Raw genomic sequence first — 25,000 nt, forward strand, 5'->3', positions numbered from 1 at the left:
CCAACGGTCAGGACACCCCACCACACACTACCAACGGTCAGGACACCCCACCACACACTACCAACGGCCAGGACACCCCACCACACACTACCAACGGCCAGGACACCCCACCACACACTACCAACGGCCAGGACACCCCACCACACACTACCAACGGTCAGGACACCCCACCACACACTACCAACGGTCAGGACACCCCACCACACACTACCAACGGTCAGGACACCCCACCACACACTACCAACGGTCAGGACACCCCACCACACACTACCAACGGTCAGGACACCCCACCACACACTACCAACGGCCAGGACACCCCACCACACATTACCAACGGCCAGGACACCCCACCACACACTACCAACGGCCAGGACACCCCACCACACACTACCAACGGTCAGGACACCCCACCACACACTACCAACGGTCAGGACACCCCACCACACACTACTAACGGTCAGGACACCCCACCACACACTACCAACGGTCAGGACACCCCACCACACACTACCAACGGTCAGGACACCCCACACACACTACCAACGGTCAGGACACCCCCCACCACACACTACCAACGGTCAGGACACCCCACCACACACTACCAACGGCCAGGACACCCCCACCACACACTACCAACGGTCAGGACACCCCACCACACACTACCAACGGTCAGGACACCCCACCACACACTACCAACGGTCAGGACACCCCACCACACACTACCAGCGGTCAGGACACCCCACCACACACTACCAACGGCCAGGACACCCCACCACACACTACCAACGCCAGGACACCCCACCACACACTACCAACGGTCAGGACACCCCCACCACACACTACCAACGGTCAGGACACCCCACCACACACTACCAACGGTCAGGACACCCCACCACACACTACCAACGCCAGGACACCCCACCACACACTACCAACGGTCAGGACACCCCCACCACACACTACCAACGGCCAGGACACCCCACCACACACTACCAACGGTCAGGACACCCCACCACACACTACCAACGGTCAGGACACCCCACCACACACTACCAACGGTCAGGACACCCCACCACACACTACCAGCGGTCAGGACACCCCACCACACACTACCAACGGCCAGGACACCCCACCACACACTACCAACGGCCAGGACACCCCACCACACACTACCAACGGTCAGGACACCCCACCACACACTACCAACGGTCAGGACACCCCACCACACACTACCAACGGTCAGGACACCCCACCACACACTACCAACGGCCAGGACACCCCACCACACACTACCAACGGTCAGGACACCCCCACCACACACTACCAACGCCAGGACACCCCACCACACACTACCAACGGTCAGGACACCCCACCACACACTACCAACGGCCAGGACACCCCACCACACACTACCAACGGTCAGGACACCCCACCACACACTACCAATGGTCAGGACACCCCACCACACACTACCAACGGCCAGGACACCCCACCACACACTACCAACGGTCAGGACACCCCCACCACACACTACCAACGGCCAGGACACCCCACCACACACTACCAACGGTCAGGACACCCCACCACACACTACCAACGGCCAGGACACCCCACCACACACTACCAACGGCCAGGACACCCCACCACACACTACCAACGGTCAGGACACCCCACCACACACTACCAACGGCCAGGACACCCCACCACACCATACCAACGGTCAGGACACCCCACCACACTACCAACGGTCAGGACACCCCCACCACACCATACCAACGGTCAGGACACCCCACCACACACTACCAACGGCCAGGACACCCCCACCACACACTACCAACGGCCAGGACACCCCACCACACACTACCAACGGTCAGGACACCCCCACCACACACTACCAACGGTCAGGACACCCCACCACACACTACCAACGGTCAGGACACCCCACCACACACTACCAACGGTCAGGACACCCCCACCACACACTACCAACGGTCAGGACACCCCACCACACACTACCAACGGTCAGGACACCCCACCACACACTACCAACGGCCAGGACACCCCACCACACACTACCAACGGTCAGGACACCCCCACCACACACTACCAACGGTCAGGACACCCCACCACACACTACCAACGGTCAGGACACCCCACCACACACTACCAACGGTCAGGACACCCCACCACACACTACCAACGGTCAGGACACCCCACCACACACTACCAACGGTCAGGACACCCCCACCACACACTACCAACGGTCAGGACACCCCCCACCACACACTACCAACGGTCAGGACACCCCCACCACACACTACCAGCGGTCAGGACACCCCACCACACACTACCAACGGCCAGGACACCCCACCACACACTACCAACGGCCAGGACACCCCACCACACACTACCAACGGTCAGGACACCCCACCACACACTACCAACGGTCAGGACACCCCACCACACACTACCAACGGCCAGGACACCCCACCACACACTACCAACGGTCAGGACACCCCCACCACACACTACCAACGGCCAGGACACCCCACCACACACTACCAACGGTCAGGACACCCCACCACACACTACCAACGGCCAGGACACCCCACCACACACTACCAATGGTCAGGACACCCCACCACACACTACCAACGGTCAGGACACCCCACCACACACTACCAATGGTCAGGACACCCCACCACACACTACCAACGGCCAGGACACCCCACCACACACTACCAACGGTCAGGACACCCCCACCACACACTACCAACGGCCAGGACACCCCACCACACACTACCAACGGTCAGGACACCCCACCACACACTACCAACGGCCAGGACACCCCACCACACACTACCAACGGCCAGGACACCCCACCACACACTACCAACGGTCAGGACACCCCACCACACACTACCAACGGCCAGGACACCCCACCACACCATACCAACGGTCAGGACACCCCACCACACACTACCAACGGTCAGGACACCCCACCACACCATACCAACGGTCAGGACACCCCACCACACACTACCAACGGCCAGGGCACCCCCACCACACACTACCAACGGCCAGGACACCCCCACCACACACTACCAACGGCCAGGACACCCCACCACACACTACCAACGGTCAGGACACCCCCACCACACACTACCAACGGTCAGGACACCCCCACCACACACTACCAACGGTCAGGACACCCCACCACACACTACCAACGGTCAGGACACCCCCACCACACACTACCAACGGTCAGGACACCCCACCACACACTACCAACGGTCAGGACACCCCACCACACCATACCAACGGTCAGGACACCCCACACACACTACCAACGGTCAGGACACCCCCACCACACACTACCAACGGTCAGGACACCCCCACCACACACTACCAACGGTCAGGACACCCCACCACACACTACCAACGGCCAGGACACCCCACCACACACTACCAACGGCCAGGGCACCCCACCACACCATACCAACGGCCAGGGCACCCCACCACACACTACCAACGGCCAGGACACCCCACCACACACTACCAACGGTCAGGACACCCCCACCACACACTACCAACGGTCAGGACACCCCACCACACACTACCAACGGTCAGGACACCCCACCACACACTACCAACGGTCAGGACACCCCACCACACACTACCAACGGTCAGGACACCCCCACCACACACTACCAACGGTCAGGACACCCCACCACACACTACCAACGGTCAGGACACCCCACCAATGGTCAGGACACCCCACCACACACTACCAACGGTCAGGACACCCCCACCACACACTACCAACGGTCAGGACACCCCCACCACACACTACCAACGGCCAGGACACCCCACCACACACTACCAACGGCCAGGACACCCCACCACACACTACCAACGGTCAGGACACCCCACCACACACTACCAACGGTCAGGACACCCCACCACACACTACCAACGGTCAGGACACCCCACCACACACTACCAACGGTCAGGACACCCCACCACACACTACCAACGGCCAGGACACCCCACCACACACTACCAACTGTCAGGACACCCCACCACACACTACCAACGGTCAGGACACCCCACCACACACTACCAACGGTCAGGACACCCCACCACACACTTCCAACGGCCAGGACACCCCACCACACACTACCAACGGTCAGGACACCCCACCACACACTACCAACGGTCAGGACACCCCCACCACACACTACCAACGGTCAGGACACCCCACCACACACTACCAACGGCCAGGACACCCCACCACACACTACCAACGGCCAGGACACCCCACCACACACTACCAACGGTCAGGACACCCCACCACACACTACCAACGGTCAGGACACCCCACCACACACTACCAACGGTCAGGACACCCCACCACACACTACCAACGGTCAGGACACCCCACCACACACTACCAACGGTCAGGACACCCCACCACACACTACCAACGGTCAGGACACCCCACCACACACTACCAACGGTCAGGACACCCCACCACACACTACCAACGGTCAGGACACCCCCACCACACACTACCAACGGTCAGGACACCCCCACCACACACTACCAACGGTCAGGACACCCCACCACACACTACCAACGGCCAGGACACCCCCACCACACACTACCAACGGTCAGGACACCCCACCACACACTACCAACGGTCAGGACACCCCACCACACACTACCAACGGTCAGGACACCCCACCACACACTACCAGCGGTCAGGACACCCCACCACACACTACCAACGGCCAGGACACCCCACCACACACTACCAACGGCCAGGACACCCCCACCACACACTACCAACGGTCAGGACACCCCACCACACACTACCAACGGTCAGGACACCCCACCACACACTACCAACGGTCAGGACACCCCACCACACACTACCAACGGCCAGGACACCCCACCACACACTACCAACGGTCAGGACACCCCCACCACACACTACCAACGGCCAGGACACCCCACCACACACTACCAACGGTCAGGACACCCCACCACACACTACCAACGGCCAGGACACCCACCACACACTACCAACGGTCAGGACACCCCACCACACACTACCAATGGTCAGGACACCTCACCACACACTACCAACGGCCAGGACACCCCACCACACACTACCAACGGTCAGGACACCCCCACCACACACTACTAACGGCCAGGACACCCCACCACACACTACCAACGGTCAGGACACCCCACCACACACTACCAACGGCCAGGACACCCCACCACACACTACCAACGGCCAGGACACCCCAACACACACACTACCAACGGTCAGGACACCCCACCACACACTACCAACGGCCAGGACACCCCACCACACCATACCAACGGTCAGGACACCCCACCACACACTACCAACGGTCAGGACACCCCACCACACCATACCAACGGTCAGGACACCCCACCACACACTACCAACGGTCAGGACACCCCACCACACCATACCAACGTTCAGGACACCCCACCACACACTACCATGCTAAGCCTGCCTGAGAGTTGGAGGGGTGGGAATGGATTGGTTGATGCCTGTGTATGCCTATGGCATCCTAATACCTATGGGACCTGGTCAGGAGCAGTGCATGTAGGGAGGGAATAGGACTCAGCTTATGCCAGCGTTAGTGATGACTGTGACGTGTTGCTGCAGCGTTCCCCAAACTAGGGGTCGTGACCCCATGCGGGGGGGGTCGCCTGATTTAAAAATGGGTTCACGTGAGAACTCTGAAATAAAATGGCGCTTGGTTCATAGAAGCAGTGTTACGTCAGTAACCTTTTAATTGAACTTTTAATTTAATTTAATTTTAATAAACAGCAGTTTCTGTTTTCTTCCTTCAAAATGTGGCTCTGTCTTTTTTAATGGTTTAAGCCCCGAAATAATATTCTGACCCCCATCACTGAAAGATCAGACTCTCAGGAACACACACGTTTTCTGTTCTCCTCTGCAACGCCATGCAGGACTCATTACATTTGAGTCATTTAGCAGACGCTCTTATCCAGAGCGATTTACAGTTATACATACTGGCCCCCTGTGGGAATTGAACCCACAACCCTGGCGTTGCAAACGCCATGCTCTATCAACTGAGCTACGTCCCTGCCGGCCATTCCCTCCCCTACCCTGGACGACGCTGGGCCAATTGATGCGCCCGTCCCCATGGGGTCTCCCGGTCGCGGCCCGGCTACGACAGAGCCTGGATTCGAACCAGGATCTCTAGCGGCACAGCTAGCACTGCGATGCGGCGCCTTTAGACCACTGCGCCACTCTGGAGGTCACATTAGAACAGAATGGAAAACACCCAGGCACTAAATCAGAATGGAGGGAAAATAACGTTATCAATGATCATGTTGTTTTCTCCACAGCTCATACATAATGATTACCTGATGATCTTCTGAACATTACCAATACCTGTTCTCCACAGCTCATACATAATGATTACCTGATGATCTTCTGAACATTACCAATACCTGTTCTCCACAGCTCATACATAATGATTACCTGATGATCTTCTGAACATTACCAATACCTGTTCTCCACAGATCATACATAATGATTACCTGATGATCTTCTGAACATTACCAATACCTGTTCTCCACAGATCATACATAATGATTACCTGATGATCTTCTGAACATTACCAATACCTGTTCTCCACAGCTCATACATAATGATTACCTGATGATCTTCTGAACATTACCAATACCTGTTCTCCACAGATCATACATAATGATTACCTGATGATCTTCTGAACATTACCAATACCTGTTCTCCACAGATCATGCATAATGATTACCTGATGATCTTCTGAACATTACCAATACCTGTTCTCCACAGCTCATACATAATGATTACCTGATGATCTTCTGAACATTACCAATACCTGTTCTCCACAGATCATACATAATGACTACCTGATGATCTTCTGAACATTACCAATACCTGTTCTCCACAGATCATACATAATGATTACCTGATGATCTTCTGAACATTACCAATACCTGTTCTCCACAGCTCATACATAATGATTACCTGATGATCTTCTGAACATTACCAATACCTGTTCTCCACAGATCATACATAATGATTACCTGATGATCTTCTGAACATTACCAATACCTGTTCTCCACAGATCATACATAATGATTACCTGATGATCTTCTGAACATTACCAATACCTGTTCTCCACAGATCATACATAATGATTACCTGATGATCTTCTGAACATTACCAATACCTGTTCTCCACAGCTCATACATAATGATTACCTGATGATCTTCTGAACATTACCAATACCTGTTCTCCACAGATCATACATAATGATTACCTGATGATCTTCTGAACATTACCAATACCTGTTCTCCACAGATCATACATAATGATTACCTGATGATCTTCTGAACATTACCAATACCTGTTCTCCACAGCTCATACATAATGATTACCTGATGATTTTCTGAACATTACCAATACCTGTTCTCCACAGATCATACATAATGATTACCTGATGATCTTCTGAACATTACCAATACCTGTTCTCCACAGATCATACATAATGATTACCTGATGATCTTCTGAACATTACCAATACCTGTTCTCCACAGATCATACATAATGATTACCTGATGATCTTCTGAACATTACCAATACCTGTTCTCCACAGATCATACATAATGATTACCTGATGATCTTCTGAACATTACCAATACCTGTTCTCCACAGATCATACATAATGATTACCTGATGATCTTCTGAACATTACCAATACCTGTTCTCCACAGATCATACATAATGATTACCTGATGATCTTCTGAACATTACCAATACCTGTTCTCCACAGCTCATACATAATGATTACCTGATGATCTTCTGAACATTACCAATACCTGTTCTCCACAGATCATACATAATGATTACCTGATGATCTTCTGAACATTACCAATACCTGTTCTCCACAGATCATACATAATGATTACCTGATGATCTTCTGAACATTACCAATACCTGTTCTCCACAGCTCATACATAATGATTACCTGATGATCTTCTGAACATTACCAATACCTGTTCTCCACAGATCATACATAATGATTACCTGATGATCTTCTGAACATTACCAATACCTGTTCTCCACAGATCATACATAATGATTACCTGATGATCTTCTGAACATTACCAATACCTGTCTGATGCATTTTCAGTCTCTTCAAACCATACTGTCTTCAGATTGAAATACTGTCAAAAGTATTGATTTGTAATAGACTTGTCTTAGCCCCAATAAAAATTCAACATTGGTTGTTAATTAAAACCACTTTTTTTCACATGGTGGGGGTCACCACATTATTTTTGTTTTATCAAAGTGGGGGTCGGGGGTCAAACGGTTTGGCTCGCCTGTCTTACTGTATCTGCTGTGTTTTATTGTGTTCCAGAAAGGTTCTACCTACCGGTTTCATTACCACAGCCGCCCCTCCAACCCCCCTCCGCCCCCCACAGCTCCATCCCCCAGAGGAGCTCCCGGGAGGGGGCCAGGGACCGAGACAGACCCTACCTCGAGGAGAGGGAGAGAGGGGAGCCCCAGGAGGGGGCCAGGGACCGAGACAGACCCTACCGCGAGGAGAGGGAGAGAGAGGAGCCCCAGGAGGGGGCCAGGGACCGAGACAGACCCTACCTCGAGGAGAGGGAGAGAGAGGAGCCCCAGGAGGGGGCCAGGGACCGAGACAGACCCTACCGCGAGGAGAGGGAGAGAGACAGAGGGGAGGGGGGCAGGGACCGAGACAGACCCTACCGCGAGGAGAGGGAGAGAGAGGAGCCCCAGGAGGGGGCCAGGGACCGAGACAGACCCTACCGCGAGGAGAGGGAGAGCGACAGAGGGGAGGGGGAGCGGTCGAGAGAGGAGCCCCGCCCATACAGTGTGGTGGACCTGACACAGGATGGGAGGAACGATGAGGAGAAGAGAGGGAGGAGTGGAGAGAGAGAGCGGGACCGAGAGAGAGACAGGGAGCAGGCTTGGGCTTTCCTCCATTACCGCTCTGCTCCTCAGCCCCCCCGCCAGGGCTCCCCCTCTTCCGGACGCTACCCAGAGACTAATGACGCACGCACTCGCTCCCCTAACCCGAGCCCCCAAACACACATTCGCTCCCCCAACCCTAACCCTAACCCGAGCCCCCAAACACACACTCCCTCCCCTCACACACACACAGACAGGCTGAGGAAGAGTGACTCTACTTACAGTGGTGGACTCCCCCCCTCCTCTCTCCCTCCTCCTCCTCCTCCCCCCAGCCTCCCCCCTGGCCCCACCCACCCTGCACACCGGGAGCCTATCAGGGAACAGCGTGTGAGCGCGCCCACTTACGTGCCTTCTGTGGAGGTCTATGATGAGCGGGTCGGCCCGATCCAGATCGCCTCGCAGGCCAGGGACAAACAGGACAAACTGATGGAGAGGGAGAGGGATCGAGAGAGCGGGGTCTCCAGGTTTCCTGGAAGGACTCTATTGGACCCTCGCGCTTCTCTTCCTGGTGATTTGTCCAATCAGAGAGAGCGGGAGGAGGGCTCTGTGATCCGCTCCAACGGTTCGGCTCTGAAACGAGACGGTTACGTCAGCCAATCAGGGTTCAGCCCGGACCCCAGGGACACGCCCAAACATGCCGTCCGTTTGGGGGAAGGGCCTAGATGGAACCCCATCAGCCCATTGGCCAACTACGCCACCAGTCACATGACAGCTCTGGCCTCCCAACACGGACACACGCGATCACAACACGCACACACTCAGCCCTCGCACAACCAGCACGGACTCAACAGACCCCCGTCCGACCCCCACGCACCCCAACGCGGACACACACGTTCCCCGCACCCCCTGCCCCAACCCCAGAGGGGAGAGGAGGGGCAGAGGCGCTACGTGGACGCCTCGGCCCTGTACCACCCTGGGGGAGGCAGGGGAAGCAGCGGGGGAGGAGGGGCAGAGTCCGAGGGGGGAGGAGGAGAGGTGTCGGCCATGCAGAGTCTAATCAAATACAGCGGGACCTTCCCGCCTGACGGCCAGGGGTCCTCCAGGCAGGACACGGACAACCACGCAGCCTTCGGAGGGCTGGGGTTCATGAGGCTGGAGGAGGGGGGAGGAGGAGGAGGAGGGGGGAGGCCGATGAAGAGGGAGCAGGAGCGTCCCGACAGCACCCGGTCGTTCGGACGTGGCGAGGTGGCGGGGGCGGGCGAGGGCGGGGGAGAGGTGCGTCACCCCCCCGTGGGGATAGCCGTGGCGGTGGCCAGACAGAGGGACAGCAGCGGTACAGACTCACGGACACAGAGACCTCTGCTACTGCACGGAGGGGTCAAAGGTAAGACTGGCTTTGGAGGTCCATCTTGGACCAAGGGGGACAATAGTTGTGTAGATATGGGGGGGGACAAATAGTTTTTAAATGTTTTGACGTTTTAAGACTAATTTCCTGCAATTCTACACAGTTTGACATTCCTCATTATGCCTCTCTGGGAGGGTATTTGGGGGTATTTGGGAGGGTATATGGAGGGTATATGGGGGGTATATGGGGGGTATTTGGGAGGTATTTGGGAGGGTATATGGGGGGGGTATATGGGGGGTATTTGGGAGGGTATATGGGGGTATTTGGGAGGGTATTTGGGGGGTATTTGGGGGTATTTGGGAGGGTATATGGGGGTATATGGGGGGTATTTGGAGGGTATTTGGGAGGGTATATGGGGGGTATATGGGGGGTATTTGGGAGGGTATATGGAGGGTATATGGAGGGTATTTGGGAGGGTATTTGGGGGGTATATGGGGGGTATTTGGGAGGGTATTTGGGGGGGTATATGGGGGGATATGGAGGGTATATGGGGGTATTTGGGAGGGTATTTGGGAGGGTATTTGGGAGGGTATATGGGGGGTATATGGGGGGTATTTGGGAGGGTATATGGAGGGTATATGGAGGGTATATGGGGGGTATTTGGGGGGTATATGGGAGGGTATATGGGGGGTATTTGGGAGGGTATTTGGGAGGGTATTTGGGGGGTATTTGGGGGGGTATTTGGGAGGGTATTTGGGGGGTATTTGGGACGGTATATGGGGGTATTTGGAGGGTATTTGGAGGGTATTGGGGGGGTATTGGGAGGGTATATGGAGGGTATATGGGGGTATTTGGGAGGGTATTTGGGAGGGGTATTGGGGGGTATATGGAGGGAGGGTATTTGGGGGGGTATTGGGAGGGTATATGGAGGGTATTTGGGGGGGTATTGGGAGGGTATATGGGGGGTATTGGGAGGGTATATGGGGGGTATTGGGAGGGTATATGGGGGGTATTGGGAGGGTATTTGGGGGGGTATTTGGAAAACCCAGTATAAATTGAAGGATATGTCATCACCATCATTAATAAAGCTATTTCAAGGCCAACATTAAGAAGCCACAAAAGATGAAAACTGAGTTTTGTTATACTGAACAACAATATAAACGCAACATGTAACGTGTTGATCCCATGTTTCATGAGCTGAAATGAAACATCCCTGATATTTTCCATAGGCACTAAAATCTTATTTCTCTCCAATTTGGTGCACAAATTTGTTTACATCCTTGTTGGTGAGCATTTCTCCTTTGCCAAGATAATCCATCCACCTGACAGGTGTGGCATATCAAGAAGCTGATTAAACGGCATGATCATTACACAGGTGCACCTTGTGCTGGGGAAAATAAAAGGCCACTCTTAAAATGTGTAGTTTTGTCACCCAACACAATGCCACAGATGGCTCAAGTTTTGAGTGTGCAATTGGCATGCTGACTGCAGGAATTTGTCAGTACGTCCAACCGGCCTCACAACCGCAGACCACGTGTATGGCGTTGTGTGGGCGAGCGGTTTGATGATGTCAACGTTGTGAACAGAGTGCCCCATGGTGGGGGTGGGGTTATGGTACGGGCAGACATAAGCTATGGACAACGAACACAATTGCATTTTATCGATGGCAATTTGAATGCACAGAGATACCGTGATGAGATCCTGAGGCCCATTGTCGTGCCATTCATCCGCCGCCATCACCTCATGTTTCAGCATGATAATGCACGGTCCCATGTCACAAGGATCTGTACACAATTCCTGGAAGCTGAAAATGTCCCAGTTCTTCTATGGCCTGCATACTCACCAGACATGTCACCCATTGAGCATGTTTGGGATGCTCTGGATGAACGTGTACGACAGCGTGTTCCAGTTCCTGCCAATATCCAGCAACAACGCACAGTCATTGAAGAGGAGTGGGACAACATTCCACAGGCCACAATCAACAGCCTGAAACGCTATGTGAAGGAGCTGCGTGAGGCCAATGGTGGTCACACCAGATACTGACTGTTTTTCTGATCCACACCCCTACCTTTTTGTTTTTAAAGGTATCTGTAACCAACAGATGCATATCTGTATTCCCAGTCATGTGAAATCCATAGATTAGGGCCTAATGAATTTATTTCAATTGACTGATTTCCTTCTATGAACTGTAACTCAGTAAAATCTTTGAAATTGTTGCATTTATATTTTAGTTCAGTATATTTTGATATACTACTGTTGTTGTAGCAGTGCATTATGGATCACCACGTTCTATCCTGTCGTCCAAACAGACGAAGAGCGGGGGGGAGAACGAGGCCGTCACCATGGCGATAGACTGGGCTGCCTTGAGCGTGAGCAGGAGAAGTTGCTCAGGTAAGGGGGGCGTGACCAACAGCTCACCTGTGGAAGGCTGCAGTAAAACTGTAGCGCTGGATATTATTCATAGAACCTGCAACCTGTTAGGAAACTATTGACTACTGGATAATATTCATAGAACCTGCAACCTGTTAGGAAACTATTGACTACTGGATAATATTCATAGAACCTGCAACCTGTTAGGAAACTATTGGCTACTGGATAATATTCATAGAACCTGCAACCTGTTAGGAAACTATTGACTATTGGTTGGGTAAGGGGTTGGTTCCCTGGTTGGGTTAGGGGTTGGTTCCCTGGTTGGGTTAGGGGTTGGTTCCCTGGTTGGGTAAGGGGTTGGTTCCCTGGTTGGGTAAGGGGTTGGTTCCCTGGTTGGGTTAGGGTTGGTTCCCTGGTTGGGTTAGGGGTTGGTTCCCTGGTTGTTAGGGGGTTGGTTCCCTGGTTGGGGTTGGGGCCCTGGTTAGGTTGGTTCCTGGTTGGGTTAGGGGTTGGTTCCCTGGTTGGGTAAGGGGTTGGTTCCCTGGTTGGGTAGGGGTTGGTTCCCTGTTGGCTAGGGTTGGTTCCCTGGGTTGTAGGGGTTGGTTCCTGTTGGTTAGGGGGTTGGTTCCTGGTTGGTTAGGGTTGGGTCCCTGGTTGGGTTAGGGGTTGGTTCCCTGTTTGGGTTAGGGGTTGGTTCCCTGGTTGTTGGTTAGGGGTTGGTTCCCTGGTTGGGTTAGGGGTTGGTTCCCTGGTTGGGTTAGGGGTTGGTTCCCTGGTTGGGTTAGGGGTTGGTTCCCTGGGTTGGGCTAGGGGTTGGTTCCCTGGTTGGGTTAGGGGTTGGTTCCCTGGTTGGGTTAGAGGGTTGGTTCCCTGGTTGGTTAGGGGGTTGGTTCCCTGGTTGGGCTAGGGGTTGGTTCCCTGGGTTGTTAGGGGTTGGTTCCCTGGTTGGGGTTAGGGTGGTTCCTGGTTCTGGGTTGCCAGGGTTGGTTCCCTGGTTGGGTTAGGGGTTGGTTCCCTGGTTGTTTGGGGTTGGTTCCCTGCTGTTAGGGGTTGGTTCCCTGGTTGGGTTAGGGGTTGGTTCCCTGGTTGGGTTAGGGGTTGGTTCCCTGGTTGGTTAGGGGTTGGTTCCCTGGTTGGGTTAGGGGTTGGTTCCCTGTTGGGTTAGGGGTTGGTTCCCTGGTTGGGTTAGGGGTTGGTTCCCTGGTTGGGTTAGGGGTTGGTTCCCTGGTTGGTTAGGGGTTGGTTCCCTGGTTGGGTTAGGGGTTGGTTCCTGGTTGGGTAGGGGTTGGTTCCCTGGTTGGTTAGAGGGTTGGTTTCCCTGTTTGGGTTAGGGGGTTGGTTCCCTGGTTGGGTTAGGGGTTGGTTCCCTGGTTGCTAGGGGGTTGGTTCCCTGGTTGGTTAGGGGTTGGTTCCCTGGTTGGTTAGGGGGTTGGTTCCCTGGTTGGGTTAAGGGGTTGGTTCCCTGGTTGTTAGGGGGTTGGTTCCCTGGTTGGGTTAGGGGTTGGTTCCCTGGTTGGGTTAGGGGTTGGTTCCCTGGTTGGGTTAGGGGTTGGTTCCTGGTTGGGTTAGGGGTTGGTTCCCTGGTTGGTTAGGGGTTGGTTCCCTGGTTGGGTTAGGGGTTGGTTCCCTGCTTGGGGTAGGGGTTGGTTCCCTGGTTGGTAGGGGGTTGGTTCCCTGTTTGGTTAGGGGGTTGGTTCCCTGGGTTGGTGGGGTTGGTTCCCTGTTGGGTTAGGGGTTGGTTCCCTGGTTGCGTAGGGGGTTGGTTCCCTGTTTGGGTTAGGGGTTGGTTCCCTGGTTGGGTTAGGGGTTGGTTTCCCTGGTTGGGTTAGGGGTTGGTTCCCTGGTTGGGTTAGGGGTTGGTTCCCTGGTTGGGTTAGGGGTTGGTTCCCTGTTTGGGTTAGGGGTTGTTTCCCTGGTTGGGTTAGGGGTTGGTTCCTGGTTAGGGTTGTTTCTGGGTTAGGGGTTGGTTCCCTGGTTGGGCTAGGGGTTGTTTCCCTGGTTGGGTTAGGGGTTGGTTTCCCTGTGTTAGGGGTTGGTTCCCTGTGGGTTGGGTTGCAGGGGTTGTTTCCCTGGTTGGTTAGGGGTTGGTTCCCTGGTTGGGTAGGGGTTGTTTCCTGGTTGGTAGGGTTGGTTCCCTGGGTTGTTAGGGGTTGGTTCCCTGGTTGGGTTAGGGGTTGGTTCCCTGGTTGGGTTAGGGGGTTGGTTCCCTGGTTGGGTTAGGGGTTGGTTCCCTGGTTGGTAGGGTTGGTTCCCTGGGTTGGGTTAGGGGTTGGTTCCCTGGTTGGGTAAGGGGTTGTTTCCCTGGTTGGGTTAGGGGTTGGTTCCCTGGTTGGGTAAGGGGTTGTTTCCCTGGTTGGGTTAGGGGTTGGTTCCCTGGTTGGGTTAGGGTTGGTTCCCTGGTTGGGTTAGGGGTTGGTTCCCTGGTTGGGTTAGGGGTTGGTTCCCTGGTTGGGTTAGGGGTTGGTTCCCTGGTTGGGTTAGGGGTTGGTTCCCTGGGTTGGGTTAGGGGTTGGTTCCCTGGTTGGGTTAGGGGTTGGTTCCCTGGTTGGGTTAGGGGTTGGTTTCCCTGGTTGGGTTAGGGGTTGGTTCCCTGGTTGGGTTAGGGGTTGGTTCCCTGGTTGGGTTAGGGGTTGGTTTCCTGGTTGGGTTAGGGGTTGGTTCCCTTGGGTTAGGGGTTGGTTCCCTGGTTGGGCTAGGGGTTGGTTCCCTGGTTGGGTTAGGGGTTGGTTCCCTGGTTGGTTAGGGGTTGGTTCCCTGGTTGGGTTAGGGGTTGGTTCCCTGGTTGGGTTAGGGGTTGGTTCCCTGGTTGGGTTAGGGGTTGGTTCCCTGGTTGCGTAGGGGTTGGTTCCCTGGTTGGTTAGGGGTTGGTTCCCTGGTTGGCTAGGGGTTGGTTCCCTGGTTGGGTAGGGGTTGGTTCCTTGGTTGGGTTAGGGGTTGGTTCCCTGGTTGGGTTAGGGGTTGGTTCCCTGGTTGGCTAGGGGTTGGTTCCCTGGTTGGGTAGGGGTTGGTTCCCTGTTGGGTAGGGGTTGGTTCCCTGGTTGGGTTAGGGGTTGGTTCCCTGGTTGGGTTAGGGGTTGGTTCCCTGGTTGGGTTAGGGGTTGGTTCCCTGGTTGGGTTAGGGGTTGTTTCCCTGGTTGGGTTAGGGGTTGGTTCCCTGGTTGGGTAAGGGGTTGGTTCCCTGGTTGGGTTAGGGGTTGGTTCCCTGGTTGGGTTAGGGGTTGGTTCCCTGGTTGGGTAAGGGGTTGGTTCCCTGGTTGGGTAAGGGGTTGGTTCCCTGGTTGGGTTAGGGTTTGGTTCCATGGTTGGGTTAGGGGTTGTTTCCCTGGTTGGGTTAGGGGTTGTTTCCCTGGTTGGGTTAGGGGTTGGTTCCCTGGTTGGTTAGGGGTTGGTTCCTGGTTGGGTTAGGGGTTGGTTCCCTGGTTGGGTTAGGGGTTGGTTCCCTGGTTGGGTTAGGGGTTGGTTCCCTGGTTGGGTTAGGGGTTGGTTCCCTGGTTGGGTTAGGGGTTGGTTCCCTGGTTGGGTAAGGGGTTGGTTCCCTGGTTGGGTTAGGGGTTGGTTCCCTGGTTGGGTTAGGGGTTGGTTCCCTGGTTGGGTTAGGGGTTGGTTCCCTGGTTGGGTAAGGGGTTGGTTCCCTGGTTGGGTTAGGGTTGGTTCCCTGGTTGGGTTAGGGGTTGGTTCCCTGGTTGGGTTAGGGGTTGGTTCCCTGGTTGGGTTAGGGGTTGGTTCCCTGGTTGGGTTAGGGGTTGGTTCCCTGGTTGGGTTAGGGGTTGGTTCCCTGGTTGCGTAAGGGGTTGGTTCCCTGGTTGGGTTAGGGGGTTGGTTCCCTGGTTGGGTTAGGGGTTGGTTCCCTGGTTGGGTTAGGGGTTGGTTCCTGGTTGGGTTAGGGGTTGGTTCCCTGGTTGGGTAAGGGGTTGGTTCCCTGGTTGGGTTAGGGGTTGGTTCCCTGGTTGGGTTGGGGTTGGTTCCCTGGTTGGGTAAGGGGTTGGTTCCCTGGTTGGTTAGGGTTGGTTCCCTGGTTGGGTTAGGGGTTGGTTCCCTGGTTGGGTTAGGGGTTGGTTCCCTGGTTGTTAGGGGTTGGTTCCCTGGTTGGGTTAGGGGTTGGTTCCCTGGTTGGGTTTGGGGTTGGTTCCCTGGTTGGGTTAGGGGTTGGTTCCCTGGTTGGGTTAGGGGTTGGTTCCCTGGTTGGGTTAGGGGTTGGTTCCCTGGTTGGGTTAGGGGTTGTTTCCCTGGTTGGGTTAGGGGTTGGTTCCCTGGTTGGGTTAGGGGTTGGTTCCCTGGTTGGGTTAGGGGTTGGTTCCCTGGTTGGGTTAGGGGTTGGTTCCCTGGTTGGGTAAAGGGTTGGTTCCCAGGTTGGGTTAGGGGTTGGTTCCCTGGTTGGGTTAGGGGTTGGTTCCCTATAATAATATGCCATTTAGCAGACGCTTTTATCCAAAGAGACTTACAGTCATGCGTGCATACATTTATTTATTTTTTATTTTCGTGTATGGGTGGTCCCGGGGATCGAACCCACTACCTTGGCGTTACAAGCGCCGTGCTCTACCAGCTGAGCTACAGAGGGGTTGGTTCTCTGGTTGGGTTAGGAGTTGGTTCCCTGGTTGGGTTAAGGGTTTGATTCCGTTCTCCCTGAAGTGTGTGCACTCGATCACTCCCTATCAAGGATGGATTTAAAGAGTGCTATGAATTAGATGTTTTTATATGAGTGTGTGTGTGTGTGTGTGTGTGTGTTCAGAGAGAGTAAGGAGCTGGCAGAGTTCACCCAGATGCACCCCCCCCTGGTGTCCAGCGCCCTGACCTCTAACCTGATGACCTCCAACCTCATGGTGACTGGAGGCTCCGCCCGCTGGCCCCACGACCCCTCCCCCCTGACCTCTCACCCCTGGATGCCCCGCCCAGGAGCACCCCCCATCTGGCTGTCCGGATCCCCCTACGGTACACACACACACACACACACCACACTATGGTACACACACACACACCACCCTATGGTACACACACACACACACACACCACCCTACGGTACACACACACACACACACACACACACACACACACACACACACACACACACACACCACCCTATGGTACACACACACACACCACCCTACGGTACACACACACACACACACACCACCCTACGGTACACACACACACACACACACCACACTATGGTACACACACACACACCACCCTACGGTACACACACACACACACACACCACACTATGGTACACACACACACACCACCCTACGGTACACACACACACACACACACCACCCTACGGTACACACACACACACACACCACCCTATGGTACACACACACACACCACCCTATGGTACACACACACACACCACCCTACGGTACACACACACACACACACACACCACCCTATGGTACACACACACACACACACACACCACCCTACGGTACACACACACACACACACACCACCCTACGGTACACACACACACACACACACCACCCTACGGTACACACACACACACACACACACACCACCCTATGGTACACACACACACCACCCTACGGTACACACACACACACACACACCACCCTACGGTACACACACACACACACACACCACCCTACGGTACACACACACACACACACACACCACCCTACGGTACACACACACACACCACCCTACGGTACACACACACACACACACACCACACTATGGTACACACACACACACCACCCTACGGTACACACACACACACACACACCACACTATGGTACACACACACACACCACCCTATGGTACACACACACACACACACACACCACCCTACGGTACACACACACACACCACCCTATGGTACACACACACACACACACACACCACCCTATGGTACACACACACACACCACCCTATGGTACACACACACACACCACCCTACGGTACACACACACACACACACACACACACACACACCACCCTATGGTACACACACACACACACACACACACACCACCCTATGGTACACACACACACACCACCCTATGGTACACACACACACACCACCCTATGGTACACACACACACACACACACACCACCCTACGGTACACACACACACACACACACACCACCCTACGGTCACACACACACACACACACACACACCACCCTACGGTACACACACACACACACACACACACCACCCTACGGTACACACACACACACACACACACACCACCCTACGGTACACACACACACACACACTACGGCACACACACACACACACACCACCCTACGGTACACACACACACACACACACCACCCTACGGTACACACACACACACACACACACACCACCCTACGGTACACACACACACACACACACACACACACACACACACACACCACCCTATGGTACACACACACACACCACCCTATGGTACACACACACACACACACACACCACCCTACGGTACACACACACACACACACACACCACCCTACGGTACACACACACACACACACACACACACCACCCTACGGTACACACACACACACACACACACACCAACCTACGGTACACACACACACACACACACCACCCTACGGTACACACACACACACACACACCACCCTACGGTAACACACACACACACACACCACCCTACGGTAACACACACACACACACACACCACCCTACGGTACACACACACACACACACACACACCACCCTACGGTACACACACACACACACACCACCCTACGGTACACACACACACACACACACACCACCCTACGGTACACACACACACACACCACCCTATGGTACACACACACACCACCCTACGGTACACACACACACACACACACACCACCCTACGGTACACACACACACACACACACACACACACACCACCCTATGGTACACACACACACACACACACACACACACCACCCTACGGTACACACACACACACACACACCACCCTACGGTACACACACACACACACACACCACCCTACGGTACACACACACACACACACACCACCCTACGGTACACACACACACACACACACACACACACACACACACACCACCCTACGGTCACACACACACACACACACACACACACACACACACCACCCTACGGTACACACACACACACACACACACCACCCTACGGTACACACACACACACACACACACACACACACCACCCTACGGTACACACACACACACACACACACACACACACACACACACACCACCCTACGGTACACACACACACACACACACACACACACACACACACACCACCCTACGGTACACACACACACACACACACACCACCCTACGGTACACACACACACACACACACACCATCCTACGGTAACACACACACACACACACACACACACCACCCTACGGTACACACACACACACACACACACACCACCCTACGGTACACACACACACACACACACACCACCCTACGGTACACACACACACACACACACACACCACCCTACGGTACACACACACACACACACACACACACACCACCCTATGGTACACACACACACACACACACACACCACCCTACGGTACACACACACACACACACACACACACACCACCCTACGGTACACACACACACACACACACACACACACCACCCTACGGTACACACACACACACACACACACCACCCTACGGTACACACACACACACACACACCACCCTACATACAAGCATTGACATTAGAACGTTGACACTCAATATCCTAACCAGTTACTCATCCCCCAATATCCTAACCCTTTGAGGAGTCTTTGATGAGCTGTGAAGTTGCCATAATGGATTAACAATATCTCTCTCTCTCTCTCTCTCTCTCTCTCTCTCTCTCTCTCTCTCTCTCTCTCTCTGTCTCTCTCTCTCTGCCTCTCTCCCACTCTCTCTCTCTCTCCCTCTCTCTCTCTCTCTCTCTCTCTCTGTCTCTCTCTCTCTCTCTCTCTCTCTCTCTCTCTCTCTCTCTCTCTCTCTCTCTCTCCTCCCCCAGGTTTAGGCCCCTCCCCCCTGCACCAGGCCCTCCCCCCCTACCAGCTGGCTAGAGACCCCCAGTCAGGACAGCTGATGGTTATAACCACAGACCATATACCACACTATGGTATGATGTAGATGGATGGCTGGGGGGGGTGTGTAGGTGTGTGTAACTGTTTTTTGTCAGGCGTAAACACCTACATTGCGTCCACCCCCTGCAGGAGGAGACGTGTTGGATGGTGGTGGCGCCCCCGTGTGGCCGGCGGTGTATGGAGCAGGCAGTTCTCTGCAGCACGCCGCTCAGCTCCAGATGCTGTCGCAACAACAGATGCTGAGGCAACATGAACTGATGATCATCCAACAACATGCCGCTCAGGTCCTGGAGCTGCAGAGGAACGCTCAACTGGTGGTGAGGATTCACGCCTAATACACGCCTAATACACGCATAATACACGCCTAATACACGCCTAATACACGCCTAATACACGCCTAATAGACGCCTAATACACACATAATACACGCCTAATACACGCCTAATATACACCCAATATACACATAATACACACCCGATACACACCTAATACACGCCTAATACACACCCAATATACACATAATACACACCCAATACACACCCAATACACACCCAATACACACCAAATACACATCCAACACAACATATACACACCTAATACACACCCGATACACACACAAATACACACCTGATACACACAAATACACACAAAATACATACAAAATACACACACAACAAACACCCAATACACACCTAATACACACACAATATACACCCAATACACACCCAATACATACCCAATACACACCCAATACACATACAACACACACCTAATACACACCCAATACACACCCAATACACCCAACACACACATAATACACACCATATACACACATAATACACCCCCGATATACACCCAATACACACCTAATACACACCATATACACATAATACACACATAATACACACCATATACACATAATACACACATAATACACACCCAATACACATCCAATACACATATAATATATGCCTGATGTAACCCAATCCAAGTCCAATACATACATGACACACGCCCAATACACGCCCAATACACGCCCAATACACACATACTATACACCTAATACACACATAATACAAACCTAACTGTTGATTATCAGCACCCAATACACACCCAATACACACCCAATACACACCTAATACACACCCAATACACACCTAACTGTTGATGATCAACTGGTGCTGAGGATACACAGACACACACAACACACACACACACACACACACACACACACACACTGCCCATAAACATAGTGTTACACCCCCCTCTGCTGTAGGAGCGTCTGAAGGCCAGTGAACAGAGGGCGGCGCTGGAAGACAAGACGGATAAGAGGAGTTCCGAGCCCAAACCCCGCCCCTCGCCACGCCCCACTCCCTCCCCCTCACTCCACTCCCATAAAACTCCCCTCCGTTCGCCTCCCCCCTCCTCCGTCACCCCCCTGCCCTCCCCCAGGCCCGCTCTCAAACACCAGGAGGTCCGGAGAGAGGGGTCTCACCCCTCCTCTCCCCTACCTCGCACCGCCGCCCCACGCTCTGCCTCCCCCCTGAGACCCAAGCAGGACGCTGACGAGGGAGAGGAGGGGGGGAGAGAGAGGGGGGAGAAACAGACCACCGCCCCCTTTCACAGAATCTACCCAGGTGAGCCTCCTGTTATATTCTGTTATATTATATTCTGTTATATTCTGTTATATTCTGTTATATTCTGTTATATTCTGTTATGTTATATTATATTCTGTTATATTCTGTTATATTCTGTTCTGTTATATTCTGTTATATTCTGTTATATTCTGTTATATTCTGTTATATTATATTCTGTTATATTATATTCTGTTATATTCTGTTATATTCTGTTCTGTTATATTCTGTTATATTCTGTTATATTCTGTTATGTTATATTATATTCTGTTATATTCTGTTATATTCTGTTCTGTTATATTCTGTTATATTCTGTTATATTCTGTTATATTCTGTTATATTCTGTTATGTTATATTATATTCTGTTATGTTATATTCTGTTATATTATATTCTGTTATATTCTGTTATATTCTGTTATATTCTGTTATATTCTGTTATATTCTGTTATATTCTGTTATGTTATATTATATTCTGTTATGTTATATTCTGTTATATTATATTCTGTTATATTCTGTTATATTCTGTTCTGTTATATTCTGTTATATTCTGTTATGTTATATTCTGTTATATTCTGTTATATTCTGTTATGTTATATTCTGTTATATTCTGTTATATTCTGTTATGTTATATTCTGTTATATTCTGTTATATTATATTCTGTTATATTCTGTTATATTATATTCTGTTATATTCTGTTATATTCTGTTCTGTTATATTCTGTTATATTCTGTTCTGTTATATTCTGTTATATTCTGTTATATTCTGTTATGTTATATTCTGTTATGTTATATTCTGTTATGTTATATTCTGTTATATTCTGTTATGTTATATTCTGTTATATTCTGTTATGTTATATTCTGTTATATTCTGTTATATTCTGTTATGTTATATTCTGTTATATTCTGTTATGTTATATTATATTCTGTTATGTTATATTCTGTTATATTATATTCTGTTATATTCTGTTATATTCTGTTCTGTTATATTCTGTTATATTCTGTTCTGTTATATTCTGTTATATTCTGTTATATTCTGTTATGTTATATTCTGTTATATTCTGTTATATTATATTCTGTTATATTCTGTTATATTCTGTTCTGTTATATTCTGTTATATTCTGTTCTGTTATATTCTGTTATATTCTGTTATATTCTGTTATGTTATATTCTGTTATGTTATATTCTGTTATGTTATATTCTGTTATATTCTGTTATGTTATATTCTGTTATATTCTGTTATGTTATATTCTGTTATATTCTGTTATATTCTGTTATGTTATATTCTGTTATATTCTGTTATATTCTGTTATGTTATATTCTGTTATATTCTGTTATATTATATTCTGTTATATTCTGTTATATTATATTCTGTTATATTCTGTTATATTCTGTTCTGTTATATTCTGTTATATTCTGTTCTGTTATATTCTGTTATATTCTGTTATATTCTGTTATGTTATATTCTGTTATATTCTGTTATGTTATATTCTGTTATATTCTGTTATGTTATATTCTGTTATATTCTGTTATGTTATATTCTGTTATATTCTGTTATATTCTGTTATGTTATATTCTGTTATATTGTTATATTCTGTATGTTATATTCTGTTATATTCTGTTATGTATTTGTTATATTCTGTTATATTCTGTTATATTCTTTATGTTATATTCTGTTATATTCTGTTATGTTATATTCTGTTATATTCTGTTATATTCTGTTATGTTATATTCTGTTATATTATATTCTGTTATATTCTGTTATATTCTGTTATGTTATATTCTGTTATATTGTTCTGTTATGTTATGTTATATTCTGTTATATTCTGTTATATTGTTCTGTTCTCTATATACAACCAGTCTGTTCAGATACACCATTGCTAGATGAGAGGGATCATGTGTATTATTTATCTGACCCTGTGTGTGTGTGTGTGTGTGTGTGTGTGTGTGTGTGTGTGTGTGTGTGTGTGTGTGTGTGTGTGTGTGTGTGTGTGTGTGTGTGTGTGTGTGTGTGTGTGTGTGTGTGTGTGTGTGTGTGTGTGTGTGTGTGTGTGTGTGTGTGTGTGGGGACAGATATCACCCCTGGTTATCCTTACCAGTCCATCACCGCTCCGTTCGGCGCCCCATTCCCCCCCCGCCCCCTCACCCAACCAGCGGGGTTGAACACACACCCCCCGGTCTCCACCCTGCCTCCTCTGCCGCGGGCCACAGCTCCAGACGTGAAGCCTCGGGGCCCGGAGCTCCGGCCGGACCAGGGGACCTCGCTGAAGCGTGACCCCGACCAGGAGCCACCCCAGCTGGGCATGAGTCCCGCTGCCCTGGGCCCTCTGCTCCAGACCTCCGGCCCTCTGACCCTCAGCCACGTAGAGAGGGACGGAGAGCCAAGCCTCAAACACACGCATCTCACCCACACGCACACGCAGTTACACACACATCCCAGCCTCAAACACACGCATCTCACCCACACGCACACGCAGTTACACACACCACACGCCAGCCTCCCCTCAGCCCCACAGCCCTGCGCTCCTCTACCTCCCACACACCCACAA

At 51.9% G+C, this 25,000-nt stretch overlaps 1 protein-coding gene across 3 annotated transcripts in view; it reads left to right on the forward strand.

Moving 5' to 3' along the window:
• LOC121555976 (trinucleotide repeat-containing gene 18 protein) overlaps positions 1–25,000 on the forward strand; it is a 117,316-nt gene that overhangs the window by 46,721 nt on the left and 45,595 nt on the right. For 2 of the 3 annotated variants that reach the window (XM_045215292.1, XM_045215293.1), the window contains exons 5-11: positions 8,484–10,385; positions 12,656–12,737; positions 17,446–17,645; positions 20,749–20,856; positions 20,951–21,138; positions 22,098–22,458; positions 24,525–25,000. The exon at positions 24,525–25,000 is cut by the window's right edge and continues 526 nt beyond it. In XM_045215292.1, coding sequence (XP_045071227.1) covers positions 8,484–10,385; positions 12,656–12,737; positions 17,446–17,645; positions 20,749–20,856; positions 20,951–21,138; positions 22,098–22,458; positions 24,525–25,000 — 3,317 coding nt within the window. The remainder of the gene's footprint in view (positions 1–8,483; positions 10,386–12,655; positions 12,738–17,445; positions 17,646–20,748; positions 20,857–20,950; positions 21,139–22,097; positions 22,459–24,524) is intronic. The other variant, XM_045215294.1, reaches the window with a different exon arrangement.

Source organism: Coregonus clupeaformis, unplaced genomic scaffold (assembly GCF_020615455.1).
Source record: "Coregonus clupeaformis isolate EN_2021a unplaced genomic scaffold, ASM2061545v1 scaf0418, whole genome shotgun sequence".
Classification (NCBI taxonomy): Eukaryota; Metazoa; Chordata; class Actinopteri; order Salmoniformes; family Salmonidae; genus Coregonus; species Coregonus clupeaformis.